Source organism: Cherax quadricarinatus, chromosome 44 (assembly GCF_038502225.1).
Source record: "Cherax quadricarinatus isolate ZL_2023a chromosome 44, ASM3850222v1, whole genome shotgun sequence".
Taxonomy (NCBI): domain Eukaryota; kingdom Metazoa; phylum Arthropoda; class Malacostraca; order Decapoda; family Parastacidae; genus Cherax; species Cherax quadricarinatus.
The window spans coordinates 14,388,267-14,403,244 of NC_091335.1; the positions used below are offsets into that span (position 1 = coordinate 14,388,267).

A 14,978-nucleotide genomic window follows, 5' to 3' on the forward strand; every position below is an offset into this window, starting at 1 on the left:
TGGAAGACTAGAGGCCAAATCATTAATAGCAAGGAGAAAAAGTGTTGTGCTCAGAACACATCCCTGGGGGACACCTTCAGCTTGGACAAAGTCCGGGGAGAGCACATTATTAACCCGAACACGGAAATGCCTGTCAGTTAAAAAGTTCTTAAGGAAGGATGGTAGATTGCCTCGAAGGCCTAAGGAGTGGGCTTGGGCTAAAATATTATACCTCCAAGTTGTGTCATATGCCTTCTCAAGGTCAAAAAATATGGCAATAACTGAGTGGTTATTCGCAAAGGCATTACGAACATACGTATCCAAGCGCAGTAAGGGGTCTATGGTAGAACGTCCCTTACGAAAGCCATATTGACGAGTGGAGAGACTGTTGTGTGTCTCTAAATACCACACTAAACGTCTATTTACTAGACGTTCCATTACTTTGCAAACTGCACTGGTAAGAGCAATGGGACGATAGTGGGAGGTTTCATGTCCCGTAGTGCCTGGTTTGCGGAAAGGGAGAACAATGGCGGATTTCCACAGCTGTGGAAGAACTCCTTGTGACCAAATAAGATTGTAAAGGCGTAATAGGACTGCAAGGGCTGACTGATGTAAATGTTGTAGCATACGAATATGAATGTCGTCGGGCCCAGCTGCCGATGATCGACAAGCTGAGAGTGTTGCCTCCAGTTCTTGAAGTGTAAAAGGCACATTATACTGTTCTTCTCTGAGAGAAGAAAAGTCCAAGGGTGCTAACTCTCTGGCAGACTTTGAGGAAAGAAATGAGGGGCATAGATGGAGTCCCTGAGAAATACGGACCAGATGATTGCCAATTTCATTGGCAACATCTAGTGGGTTTGCTATATCAACACCGGCAACCCGCAGAACAGGAGCCGGGTCAGGAGAATATTTACCACTCAGTTTTCGTACTTTTTTCCAGACTGCACTCATAGAGGAAGCAGAGGTGATGGTGGAGACATAATCTCGCCAGCAAGTGCGTTTAGCGTCACGGATGACACGGCGAGCGATCGCACGCTTCTGTTTAAAATCAAGGAGTCGCTCTGTGGTTCTATTGTACCGGTACCTGCCCCATGCAGCGCGTTTCAAACGTACTGCACGAGCACAAGCAGGAGACCACCAAGGCACGCATTTCTGAGAATGCCTGCCCGAAGTTTGGGGTATAGAATGAGAAGCTGCGGTGAAAACGGAGGACGAGAAGAGGTGTAAAAGCTCATCGATGGAGGACGAAGAAGGAACCTCTTTAAAAACAGTCAGGTGTGAGTAAAGGTTCCAATTTGCCCGATTAAATTGCCAGCGTGGGGTGCGAAGAGGTGGCGAATATGAAGGGGAAGTAAGAATGATTGGGAAATGATCACTGTCATGTAAGTCCGGGAGAACAGACCAAGTAAAGTCTAATGCGGCGGAGGAAGAGCAAACTGAGAGATCGATGCAAGAGAGAGTATGAGTCCGAGGATCAAAATGGGTGTGAGTACCTGTATTTAAAACATGGAGGGGGTGGGTGGCAAGAAAAGCCTCTAACTGAATTCCACGGGAATCACAGTGAGACCCTCCCCAGAGGAAATGGTGGGCATTAAAATCACCAAGTAACAGAATCGGTGGCGGTAATGACGAAACAAGGAAGGCAAAATCCGGAATAGATAATGCCCGAGAAGGAGAGAGATATAAAGAACAGAGCGTATACCACCTATGTAAGTGGATACGGGCTGCTGTGTAATGCAGCGAAGTATGAACAAATAGCTGATGGTACGGAATATCAGTGCGGAGAAGAAGGGCACTTTCATTAAAGGTCCCATCAGGAAAAGGATCTGAAGAATACAATAAATTATAGCCTGAGATGTGAGAAATAACAGCAGAGTGTAATTTTGGTTCCTGTAAGCAAACACCAACAGGGGCAAACTGGGAGAGTAACATCTGAAGCTCACCCCGATTACCCCTGAGGCCGCGTATATTCCACTGTAAAAAGGCCATGATTGGCAATGATAAAGATACTTGAAATCCGCAGGTAAGGGTTCCTACGGACTAGAAGGGTTAGAAAAGTCCACATGCGGAGGCAGTGGAAAATGTTCAAGCAGCGAAGGAACGGTGCGCTGTGAAGAAAGGAGTTGCGCAGATGGAGCAGAGGAGAGAGAAAGAGCGGAAGGTGGATCAGTGTCCATTGATGGTTTGGTCTCTGCAATATATTCAGAGATTGCTTCAAGTGTTTCGGAATTCAGAGATGTCGTATGGGAGACAATATTGGGAATGGTAGGGGGAGGATGAGTAAAGATTGGAACTGTATTGGACTGTACCAAGGTAGGGGGGGGCGAAAGGGTGGAGGGAACTGGAGAAGCGTGGCAGGGGACAGAAGAGACAGGAACCTGGGAGGTGGCAGAAGAGGAAGAAACTTGGGAGGGAACAGGGGAGGAAGGTACATTACGAGGAGGAGGGTGAACCTCTGCACTTGTAACTGAGCCAGTGAGAGGGGAAGAACTAGGGACAGAGACAGGGAGGGTAAAATGAGGAGGTGGAAGATGGGTAGGAGGTGTTACCGGACCTTTTTTTGACTTTTGAGAAGTAGAGGGACGATTGGGAAGAGGTGTCGTACGAGGTCTCGTCGATACTGAGGCTTGTAAGAGAGAACTCGAAGAAGCGAGATTAGACTGAGGCGTTGAAGTAGGGACGTCTGAGCCGAGGACAGCAAAAGGATTAGATACAGGAGTGATTATGGGAGAGGTAACCACAGAGGTGGGTGTAGAAGATGGGATACCAGAAGTGGGGGGACGTTTTGAAACACGGGAATAAGAAACACGTGGGAGTCTCCCTTGGAGGCGGAGATGAGAAACTGCCATGGCATAAGGGAGACCTTCTGTCTCTTTGAGGTAACGGATTTCCCGCTCGTTTAAATAGACCTGACAACGGCGAGAGTACGAAGGGTGAGCCTCATGACAGTTAAGGCAAGAGGGAGATCGATTGCAAGACGTATTAGAATGGTCATCGGCACCACAGACTGGGCATTCGGCGATAGATCTGCAATATTTCGCTGGATGGCCAAATCGCCAGCAATTTCTACACTGTTGTGGTGTAGGGATCACCTTTCGAACTTGTAACCGATGTCCTGCTATATAAACGGAGGATGGGAGTTCTCGGCTGTCAAAAGTTAAACGAGCCACATTGCTAGGGTATCGTCTCCGCCCACGGGCAGGAAGAACGTAAGTGTCTACCTTGAGGATTGGGAGATCTTGGAGTTCCAGCTGTTCTAGAATGTCGGTGCCACATGTCTGGAAATTTTGTTGAACTATGGTATGGGGCAGAATAACGGTACCACTACAAGAATTGAGGGAATGATGTTTTTCAAGGGTGACAGGAACAGTATCTATATGGGAAAGACGAGAGAGCTCACGAGCCTGGGTAGCATTCTGTACGGTAATGATGCGCGTACCGCTCTTAAGAGCATGAAAAGAAATATCTTTACCAACATGGCGTAGGAGTGCCTTGCCAATACTATGGTCAGAAAGATAGGCAGTAGAGGAAGTTGGTCGTAAAGTGAAGAATTTAGTCCACTGTTCAGTCTGAAACTGAGCGTGGAAAGGTAGTGAAGGACGTGTCGATCGTTTCTGAGAAGAACGAGAAGGTGAAGGTGGAGAAGTATCATCAGCAGGTAATTGTCGTTGACGTTTAGGCGTGGGACCAGAGTTGGTCCGACGTGGAACGGGTCGGCGATTTGAAAATTGCCGCACCGTAGAGGGAGAGGCCGGAAGCATAGTCAGAGGAGAGCGAAGGTCTGATAAATCGAAGGAGTCAGTCGAGGCCTCAGTACCTGAAGCGGGTGAGGAAACAGCACCGGCAATAGGTACAGAGGCATGAGGAATGTCTGAAGAGTGGTCCAAAGACGAGGCGGGGTCAGAACGGGGTGCGGTATCAAGAAGGGGCCCGGGGGTACCAGGTTCATGGACTAGGGCTGCCATGGTTAGGTTACTTCTTTCTTTTTGTTTTTAAGAAAAAAAAAGAAAGAAGAAAAGAAAATAAAAATAAAAAAAAGAAAAAAAAAGGGGGGACCGGGGAGGGATAGTTCCTAGGAGGAATGAAAGGGCCAGAAATCTCCCTCCGCGCCCAAGAGGACTCGACACCGCTAGTAGCGCAGATGCAGCATGGAACCCGTGCCATACCCTACCCTTCATGCCAGTAAACCAGCAATCTGGGATAGCAACCTCACATCTGCCGAGCTACCTCGGTGGACAAAAGAGAGGGCGGCCGGATATCCGCCACAAAGCATACCTCCTTCAGCCACCACCCCCGGAATCCGAAAGGTGGCTTCCAGAGATACACCCGTCGCCCAAAAGACACCCAAAGCTACTCCGGGATACCGGAGAGGGATCGGGACATCCCTAGGCAATCCAGATTCCACGGCAAACTACGCCACCGCCAAGAAACCTCAACGGAATGGGATGGACCCCGGTGTCCTTTCTCCTACCTAGGAACTAGCGCGCCTGTGGGAGAAATCCCAAAGGACAAAAAGAGGAAGGGCAAAAGGGAGGAGTGGGGAGGAGGAGGAGGAAAGGAAAAAGGGGAGGATGGGGAGGATGGGATAGGGGAGGGGAGATTGGGGGGTAATTAGGTTCGGTCTGAGGAAGAAGACCGATAGGTCTAATTCCTCAGACCAAGAGCCTCTTCACCACGCCAAGGAGCCCCCCTTGAAGAGGACTTGTCAAAATTGTTGGGCCTGGAGTTCTGGTTGTTAGTAGGCATGTTGGCTCAGCTCCCAACAGTGGTGAGAGAAGAAAAAGAAAGTCATCTTAGGCCCTGCGTATACCCTTGTAAGTGGGAGCAACAGAATTAATAATATTGAAGAAATGGAACTTGTATTTCCCAGGAATAGCAGGAGCTGATTGCTCATGAGTTCATATCTGTTATGTCTCAAACTCTTGCACAAAATCAAATTAATAATTATTATTATAATCAAAAAGAAGCGCTAAGCCACAAGGGCTATACAGCGCTGCAGGGCAGGAAGGAAGCGAGGGCATCAGGTGGCAAAAGGGAGATGGATGAGTAATAGGTTACGGATAACAGCGGGGCAGTGGATGGTGAAAGGGTAAAGGGCAGCAAGAGACTGAACTAGAAAGGGCTGAGGGGAGTGCGAAAGGTATCATCATCAGAGTTTGTGGAGTAAATCAGTCGTTGTCAAGAAGTCAATGAGAGAGTCAGGATTAAAGGAGGGTCCATCAGCAAGAAGGGAAGGTAAAGAGAGAGTAGTAGAACGAAGACGACGTTGGAGGTAAATTCTGCGTGCTCGTTGATAGAGAGGGCAGTCTAACAGAATGTGGCTAATCGATACTGGAACTTGACACTGCTCACAGAGAGGAACAGGGTGCCTCTCCATGAGATACCCATGAGTAAGACGAGTGTGGCCAATGCGAAGGCGGGAGAGAGTGGTCTCCCAACCTCGGCACTGATGACAAGAAGACGGCCAGTAACCTATGCTCGGTTTAATAGAATGAAGTTTGTTACCGAGCAGAGTTGACCAACGTTGTTGCCAACGGGTGTGAAGGTGGGTAGCTATTGCAGCAAAATAGTCCAGAAATGGAACACCTCTATAGGAAATTGGTAGGTCATGTACTGCTGACCGCGCAGCAGTGTCTGCCTGTTCATTGCCCTGTACGTCGACATGACCAGGGACCCAACAAAAAACAATATCTTTATGCTTGGTAGAGATACGGCGTAGCCAAAGTTGGATACGGAGAACTAGGGGGTGAGATGTATCAAATTTTCGTATAGCCTGTAGAGCACTAAGGGAGTCTGAGACTACCACAAATGATGACACAGGCATAGATGCGATACGAATAAGTGCTGCAAGAATGGCATACAATTCAGCAGTAAAAATGCTAGCCGAAGATAGTAAATGCCCTCGCACGACGCTGTCCGGAAACACTGCTGCGAATCCGACGCCGTCTGAAGACTTAGAGCCATCTGTGTACACAGCGATGGCATGAGAATGAGAGTGGAAGTGATCAAGAAAAAGAGAGCGGGAAGCCACCGTAGGCAGTTGGGCTTTCGAGCAAGGGAGTGAGAAAGAACAGACCCGAACAGCTGGAACTTCCCAGGGGGGTAGGGAAAAGTGAGATGCTACATGAACATATAAAGGTGGTAACTGAAGGGAAGACAAGAGCGAATGTAGGCGAAGAGAAAAGGGACGGAGCAAACAGGGGCGGCGAACAAATAAAGAATGTCTACTAATATCGGTGACCATTCTATAAATGGAAGGATTGTGGAGATCGTGAGAGCGTACATAGTAGCGAAGGCAATGGGCATCACGGCGATCAGACAAGGATGGAACATTCGCTTCTGCATAGAGGCTCTCAACAGGGGAAGAGCGAAAAGCACCAAGGCATAAACGTAATCCTTGGTGATGGATGGGGTTAAGGCTAGAGAGAGTAGCAGGAGAGGCCGCTGAATAAATCTGGTCACCATAATCGAGTTTCGATAAAACGAGGGCTGAATGTAGGCGAAGCAGAGTTCGACGATCAGCTCCCCAGGAAAGATGAGCAAGGGTTTTAAGAAGGTTTAGCCGGCTGTGACAAGTTGCCTTCAGAGAGGTAATGTGAGGTTTCCAGGATAACCTACGGTCAAAGAGAAGGCCTAGAAACCTGACTGTATCACGTTCGGGGATACGGGAGCCATAGAGATACAAAGGATGATCGGAGATGACAGAGCGTCTAGTGAAAGTAATTTGGTGAGTTTTGGTACTGGAAAATTTAAACCCATGCGTGGTGGCCCAAGTGGAAACACGGTCGACCGCATGCTGGAGAGAAACTGCAATGAGATGACAGTCAGCGCCTGCACAAGCAATAGCGAAGTCATCAACATAGAGTGATGACCAAATATTGGGTGGAAGAACAGAGGCCAAATCATTTATAGCAAGGAGAAAAAGTGTTGTGCTCAGAACACATCCCTGAGGGACACCTTCAGCTTGGACAAAGTCCGGGGAAAGCACATTATTGACTCGAACACGGAAATGTCTGTCAGTTAAAAAGTTCTTAAGGAAGGATGGTAGATTGCCTCGGAGGCCTAAGGAGTGGGCTTGGGCCAAAATATTATACCTCCAAGTTGTGTCATATGCCTTCTCAAGGTCAAAAAATATGGCAATAACTGAGTGATTATTCGCAAAGGCATTACGAACATACGTATCCAAGCGTAGTAAGGGGTCTATGGTAGAACGGCCCTTACGAAAGCCATATTGACTAGCGGAGAGACTGTTGTGTGTCTCTAAATACCACATTAAACGTCGATTTACGAGACGTTCCATCACTTTGCAAACTGCACTAGTAAGAGCGATGGGACGATAGTGGGAGGCATCATGTCCTGTAGTACCCGGTTTGCGGAAAGGGAGAACAATGGCAGATTTCCACAGCTGGGGAAGAACTCCTTGTGCCCAAATAAGATTGAAGAGGTGTAAGAGGACTACAAGGGCTGACTGATGTAAATGTTGTAACATACGAATATGAATGTCGTCAGGCCCAGCTGCCGATGATCGGCAAGCTGAGAGTGTTGCCTCCAGTTCCTGAAGTGTAAAAGGCACATTATACTGTTCTTCTCTGAGAGAAGAAAAGTCCAAGGGTACTAACTCTCTGGCAGACTTTGAGGAAAGAAACGAGGGGCATAGATGGAGCCCTCGGGAAATACGGACCAGATGAGTGCCAATTTCAATGGCAACGTCAAGAGGGTTTGCTACATCAATACCAGCGACCCGTAGAACAGGAGCCGGGTCAGGAGAGTATTTACCACTCAATTTCCTCACTTTTTTCCAGACTGCACTCATAGAGGAAGCAGAGGTGATGGTGGAAACATAGTCTCGCCAGCAAGTGCGTTTAGCATCACGGATGACACGGCGAGCGATCGCACGCTTATGCTTAAAATCAAGAAGTCTCTCATTGGTTCTATTGTACCGGTACCTGCCCCTTGCAGCGCGTTTCAAACGTACTGCACGAGCACAAGCAGGAGACCACCAAGGCACGCACTTCTGAGAATGCCTGCCTGAGGTTTGGGGTATAGAATGAGAAGCTGCGGTATAAACTGACGTCGAGAAGAGGTGTAGGAGCTCATCAATGGAGGATGAAGAAGGAACCTCACTAAAAGCAGTGAGCTGCGAGTAAAGGTCCCAATTTGCCCGATCAAATTGCCAGCGAGGGCTACGGAAAGGTGGTGAATATGAAGGAGAAGTAAGAATGATTGGAAAATGATCGCTGTCATGTAAGTCCGGTAGAACAGACCAGGTGAAGTCTAGTGCAGTGGAGGAAGAGCAGACTGATAGATCGATGCAAGAGAGAGTATGAGTACGAGGATCAAAATGGGTGGGAGTACCCGTATTTAAAACATGGAGGGGGTGAGAGGCGAGAAAAGCCTCCAACTGGATGCCACGTGAGTCACAATGAGACCCCCCCCCCCAGAGGAAATGGTGGGCGTTAAAATCACCAAGTAACAGAAGTGGTGGTGGTAAGGATGAAACAAGAAAGGCAAAGTCTGGGATAGAAAATGCTCGAGAAGGAGAGAGATATAAAGAACATATTGTAAACCACTTATTCAAGTGGATACGGGCTGCAGTGTAATGCAGCGAGGTATGGACAAATAGTTGACAGTACGGAATATCATTGCGTAGAAGAAGGGCACTTTCATTAAAGGTCCCATCTGAGAAAGGATCCGAAGAATACAATAAATTATAGCCTGAGATAGGTTGGAAAACAGCTGAGTGTAATTTTGGTTCTTGTAAGCAAGCACCAACAGGGGAAAACCTGGAAAGCAACATCTGAAGCTCACCCCGATTACCCCTGAGGCCGCGGATATTCCACTGTAAATAGGCCATGATTGGCGATGAAGAAAATACCAGGAATCCGTAGGGAAAGGCACCTACGGACTAGAGGGGTTAGAAAAGTCAACGTGTGGTGGCATTGGAAGACGTTCAAGCAGCGAAGGAACGGAGCGTTGCGAAGAATGGGGTTGTGAAGATGGAGGAGAGGGAAGAGAAGGAACAGGAAGTGAATCAGTGTCCATTGAAGGTTTAGTCTCTGCAATATATTCTGAAATGGCTTCAAGTGTTTCTGAATTCAAAGATGTATGGGAGACCATATTGGAGATAGAAGGGGGAGGGTGAGTAAAGATTGGGACAGTAATGGACTGTACCAAAGTAGAGGGGGACGAAAGAGTGTAAGGGACTGGAGATGAAGTGTGGGGGGGGGGGGACAGAAGAGGCAGAAACCTGGGAGGTGGCAGAAGAGGGAGAAACTTGGGAGGGGACGGGGGTGGAAGGCATAGTACGAGGAGGAGGGTGAATCTCCACACTTGTAATAGAGCCAGAGAGAGGGGAAGAACTAGGCACAGAGACTGGAAAGGTAAAGTGTGGAGGTGGAAGAAGGGAAGGAAGGGGCAAAGAAGATTTGAGCAATGTGGATTTTTTGGACTTCTGAGAAGTAGAGGGGCGATTGGTATTAGGTGTCGTACGAGGTCTTGTCGATACTGGGGCTTGTGAGGAAGGACGCGAAGATGTGAGAACAGACTGAGTTGTAGTCGGGACGTCAGAGCCAAGGACAGCAAAAGGATTAGATGCCAGAGTGGCTATGGGAGGGGTAACAACAGAGGAGGCTGCAGAAGATGGGACCCCAGAAGTGGGGGGATGTTTTGAAACACGAGAATAAGAAACACGGGGTAGTCTCCCTTGGAGGCGGAGATGAGTAACTGCCATAGCATAAGGGAGACCTTCTGCCTCTTTGAGGCAACGGATTTCACGTTCATTTAAGTAGACCTGGCAACGGCGGGAGTACGAAGGGTGAGCTTCATTACAATTAAGGCAAGATGGAGGTTGACTGCAAGATGTATTAGAATGGTCGTCGGCACCACAGACTGGGCATTCGGCTATAGATCTGCAATATTTCGCTGGGTGACCAAAACGCCAGCAATTTCTACACTGTTGCGGTGTAGGTATCACCTTTCGAACTTGTAACCGATGTCCCGCGACATATACAGAGGACGGGAGTTCTCGGCTGTCAAAAGTTAAACGAGCCACATTGCAAGGGTAACGTCTCCGCCCACGGGCAGGAAGGACATAAGTGTCTACTTTGAGGATTGGGAGATCCTGGAGTTCCAGCTGTTCAAAAATGTCATTGCCACATGACTGGAAATTCTGTTGGACTATGGTATGGGGCAGAATGACAGTACCACTACAAGAATTGAGAGAAAGATGTTTTTCAATAGTGATAGGAGTAGTATCGATATTCGAAAGGAGAGAAAGATCATGAGCTTGGGTAGCATTCTGGACAGTGACGATGCGCGTACCGCTCTTGAGAGCATGAAATGAAATATCTCTACCAACATGACGCAGGAGCGCTTTGCCAATACTATGGTCAGAAAGATAGGCAGAAGAAGAAGTCGGTCTTAAAGTAAAGAATTTAGTCCATTGTGTGGTCCGAAACTGAGCGTGGAGAGGGAGTGCATGACGTGTCGGTCTTTTCCGAGTAGAATGGGAAGGTAACGAAGGAGCATCATCAGGAGATTGACGTTGGCGTTTAGGAGTAGGACCGGAGTTGGTCCGGCGTGAAATGGGCTGGTGATTCGAAAATTGCCGTACCGTAGAGGGAGAGGCCGGAAGCATAGTCAAAGGAGAGCGGAGGTCAGACAAATCGAAGGAGTCAGTCGAAGCCCCGGTACCTGAAGCGGGTGAGGAAACAGCACCAGCAAGAGGTACAGGGGCATCAGGAGTGTCCGAAGAGTGGTCCAAAAACAAGGCAGGGTCAGAATGGGGTGCGGTATCAAGAAGGGGCCCGGGGGTAGTGGGTTCATGGATTGGGTTCTCCATGGTTAGGTTACTCCTTTGCTTTTTGTTTTTAAGAAAAAAAAAGAAAGAAGAAAATAAAAATAAAAAAAAAGAATAAAAAAAGGGGGGAGCAGGGAGGAATAGTTCCCAGGAGGAATGAAGGGGCCGGAAATCTCCCTCCGCGCCCAAGAGGACCTCAGCACCGCTAGTAGCGCAGATGCAGCATGGAACCCGTGCCATACCCTACCCTTCATGCCAGTAAACCAGCAATCCGGGATAGCAACCTCACATCTGCCGAGCTACCTCGGTGGACAAAAGAGAGGGTGGCCGGATATCCGCCACAAAGCATACCTCCTTCGGCCACCACCCCCGGAATCCGAAAGGTGGCTTCCAGAGATACACCCGTCGCCCGAAAGACACCTAAAGCTACTCCGGGATACCGGAGAGGGATCGGGACATCCCCAGGCGATCCAGATTCCACGGCAAACTACGCCACCGCCAAGAACCTCAACGGAATGGGATGGACCCCGGTATCCTTTCCCCTACCTAGGAACTAGCGCGCCTGTGGGAGAAATCCCAAAGGCCAAAAAGAGGAAGGGCAAAAGGGAGGGGTGGGGAGGAGGAGGAGGAAAGGAAAAAGGGGAGGATGGGATAGGGAGGGGGGGATTGGGGGGTAATTAGGTTCGGTCTGAGGAAGGAGACCGACAGGTCTGATTCCTCAGACCAAGAGCCTCTTCACCACAACAAGGAGCCCCCCTTGAAGAGGTGACAGTTTAATGGTTAATATTTCTTCTTCATTGTTGTTGTTGCATTTATGGCTCGGTGTGTGAGCACTTGTGAATTTCTTGAAAAACAGATGCTCAAGAATACCAAACTCCCAAATTATTATTATTATTATTATTATTTTAACACATCGGCTGTTTCCCTCCAAGGTAGGTTGGCCTGAAAAAGAAAAACCTTCACAATCATTCACTCCATCACTGTCTTGCCAGAAGTGTGCTTACACTGCAATTATAAAACTGCACTCCTCCTTCAGAGTGCAGGCACTGTACTTCTCATCCCCAGGACTCAAGTCCAGCCCTCCGGTTTCCCTGAATCCCTTCATAAATATTACCCTGCTCACACTCCAACAGCACGTCAAGTCCTAAAAGCCATTTGTCTCCATTCACTCCTATCTAACATGCTCACACATGCTTGCTGGAAGTCCAAGCCCCTTGCACACAAAACCTCCTTTACCCCTTCCCTCCAACCTTTCCTAGGCCGACCTGTACCCCGCCTTCCCTCCACTGCAGATTTATACACTCTAGAAGTCATTCTATTTTGTTCCAGCCTCTCTACATGTCCGAACCACCTCAACAACCCCTCCTCAGCCCTCTGGATAATGGTTTTGGTAATCCTGCACCTTCTCCTAATTTCCAAACTACAAATTCTCTGCATTATATTCACACTACACATTGACCTCAGACATGACATCTCCACTGCCTCCAGCCTTCTTCTTGCTGCACCCATATAAGAGCGTTGGTATAACTATACTCTAATACATTCCCTTCTTTGCTTCCATGGACAAAGTTCTTTGTCTTCACAGACTCCTCACTCACCTTTTTCCCCTCGTCAATTCTACGATTTACCTGATCTTTCGAAGACCCATCTGCAGACACGTCCACTCTTAAATATGTATCTGAATACATTCACTTCCTCCATACTCTCTCCCTCCAATCTGATATCCAATCTTTAGTTACCTAATTTTTTTTGTTATCCTCACCAACTTACTCTTTCCTATATTCACTTTTAATTTTCTTCTTTTACATACCCTACCAAACTCATCTACCAACCTCTGGAACTTCTCTTCAGAATCTCCCAAAAGCAGTGTCATCAGCAAAGAGCAACTGTGACAACTCCCACTTTGTGTTAGATTCTTTATCTTTTAACCCCACAACTCTTTTTTTTTTTTTTTTTTTTTATTTTATTTTACACAGGGTTTGTCAAGGTTAAAGATCCCTAGTTTTATTGACAAGCTATTTACAGGTTAAGGATTCCTAACTTTATTGGCAAGCTAAGAGCTGTTACCTACATCAGCTCATTTGAAAGCATTTTTATTGTTATGAGACATACAAGTAGAGAACAGGATGAAGTTGGAGCCATCTGTGGGCCAGCATTTTCATTTGATCAACTGACGTTATCTCGTTGACATCATTATGCTGTACGAATGTGTTCCATACTTGAGTCATCCTGGGTATATATGATCTCAGATGGAGTGATGTTCTGGAGAAGGGTATAGCCAGAGTGAAGTTGCTGCTTTCTGCCCGTCTTGTGGCATAAAAGCTTGTTTCACACTGTCTTCGAAGTGGATCCAAGTGTGGTACTTTGACAATATTGGCCTTGTGCATAACAGTAAGGCCACCCACATCCCTCCTGTGTTGAAGACTCTGCTGAAATGACAGATCTATCCAGGATGGGTCCAGGCGAGAGATGAGACGTCTTGCTCTGTTCTCTACTCTGTCAAGCATTCACTTTTCTTACAACCCCATCTATTATCATTGTTGTGATAATTAAGTGTTAGTGGCCTGACTGAGCTTAATGCAACTGCTAAGGACTTGGAATACATCTAAGCATAAAGTAAAAAATAACAACGTATTTTTTTTTTTCAACAAGTCGGCCGTCTCCCACCGAGGCAGGGTGACTGTTATAATATATAACCAAGATAAAAAAGCACTGGTTGCCAGAATTTTTTTTTTGATTACTACAGACTTTACTTGCTAAAGGTTTTTTTTTTTTTACTATAGAATCTATGTATTATTAAAAGGCAAAATTCAATATACAACTCACTCAATGGTAGCTGAACAACCTGCCCCTGTTGCAAAGTTGGTTGACTGGCTATCATCACCGTAGCTGCTGAAGTAGCTGCTGTTGTGCCTGACACCTTTGTTGCTACCTAAAGTTTTCAAACAAGCATGATGATTACCATTTACTCTTTCAATAAGCTCCTTATAGGGCTTTTCATCTTTTAATTAACCCTTAAATGGTCCAAATGTATATATACATTTTTCCAACATTTGAAAGTAGTATATAAAAAAATGTACATCATCTTTTTTTTTTTTTTTACATTTGAAAATGTGTAAAAAAATTTTTTATCTACATTTTTTTTTTTATATTTGAAAATATTTAAAAAAAAGCAGATCTACTTTTGGAGCACTACGGATTTGAACGTCGATCTATTTGGACTGTTTAAGGGTTAATATCAATCTCTTTTAATTTCAACCTGATGATATTCAGACAAATACTGCATAGTGAAAATATTTCAATATAAATTCTGTACCTAAATACCTTAATATAAATCTCTAAATACTGTAATATATAAAGAAACAATTTGTAAGTACGTACTCAATGCAACCACATAAGCAGCTACATAGAGTATATGCTTGTATACATAACAGTACATGAGTTTCCAAAGAAGGCTTACACTTGCAGGTGGTGGAGAAGAGAGGATGACACCAGTAGAGCTGCTGACAGGAACATTCAGTGACAGTGATATAGGCACTGCTAAACCAGGGATGGTCACCTGAACATTCTGAAGGCCACTAAGGTTTGTTGTCAGACTCTGCAGACCCGCTACATTAAGACCTATAATAATAATAATAATAATAATAATAATAATAATAATAATAATAATAATAATAATAATAATAATAATAATAATAATAATAATAATAATAATAATAATAATAATAATAATGACAATGAAAAAAAATTAAACTGTAAAAGTGTAATGAAGATAGGTAGTACATGTGTATTTATATAATTTTGTACGGTAATTTTTTTTTTAATGAGGAATCTGCATACAAATTCCTCACCACACAATTAGAAGAGAGGAAGAGGAAGGAGGAAAAAACGTAAAGAGAATAAGGAAAATGATGAGGTGGAATGAGGCAAAGAGAGAGAGTATGGAAAAGGAGAAGAATGATGAGGCAAGGAAGTGATGATAAGGCCAGGGAGTGACGAGGTGAAGAAGTGATGAGGTGAGGGAGTGATGAGGTGAGAGTGTGATGAGGAGAAGTGATGAGAAGAGAGAGAGTAGGACAAAGAAAAGAGTGAGCAGAACAAGGAGGAAAGGGAAGACAAAAGGAGAAGGGAAGAGGGAGGAGGAAGGAAGAGGGAGGAGGAGGGAAGAGGGAAGAGGGAGGAGGAGGGAGAGGAGTGAGGG

At 46.1% G+C, this 14,978-nt stretch overlaps 1 protein-coding gene across 4 annotated transcripts in view; it reads right to left on the reverse strand.

Annotated features, from left to right (window-relative positions):
• Spt20 (transcription factor Spt20 homolog) overlaps positions 1-14,978 on the reverse strand; it is a 90,254-nt gene that overhangs the window by 15,443 nt on the left and 59,833 nt on the right. For all 4 annotated transcript variants that reach the window (XM_053789143.2, XM_053789141.2, XM_053789142.2 and 1 more), the window contains exons 19-20: positions 14,238-14,398; positions 13,604-13,709 (exon numbers count right to left, since the gene is read on the reverse strand). In XM_053789143.2, the coding sequence (XP_053645118.1) occupies positions 13,604-13,709; positions 14,238-14,398 (267 nt within the window). The remainder of the gene's footprint in view (positions 1-13,603; positions 13,710-14,237; positions 14,399-14,978) is intronic.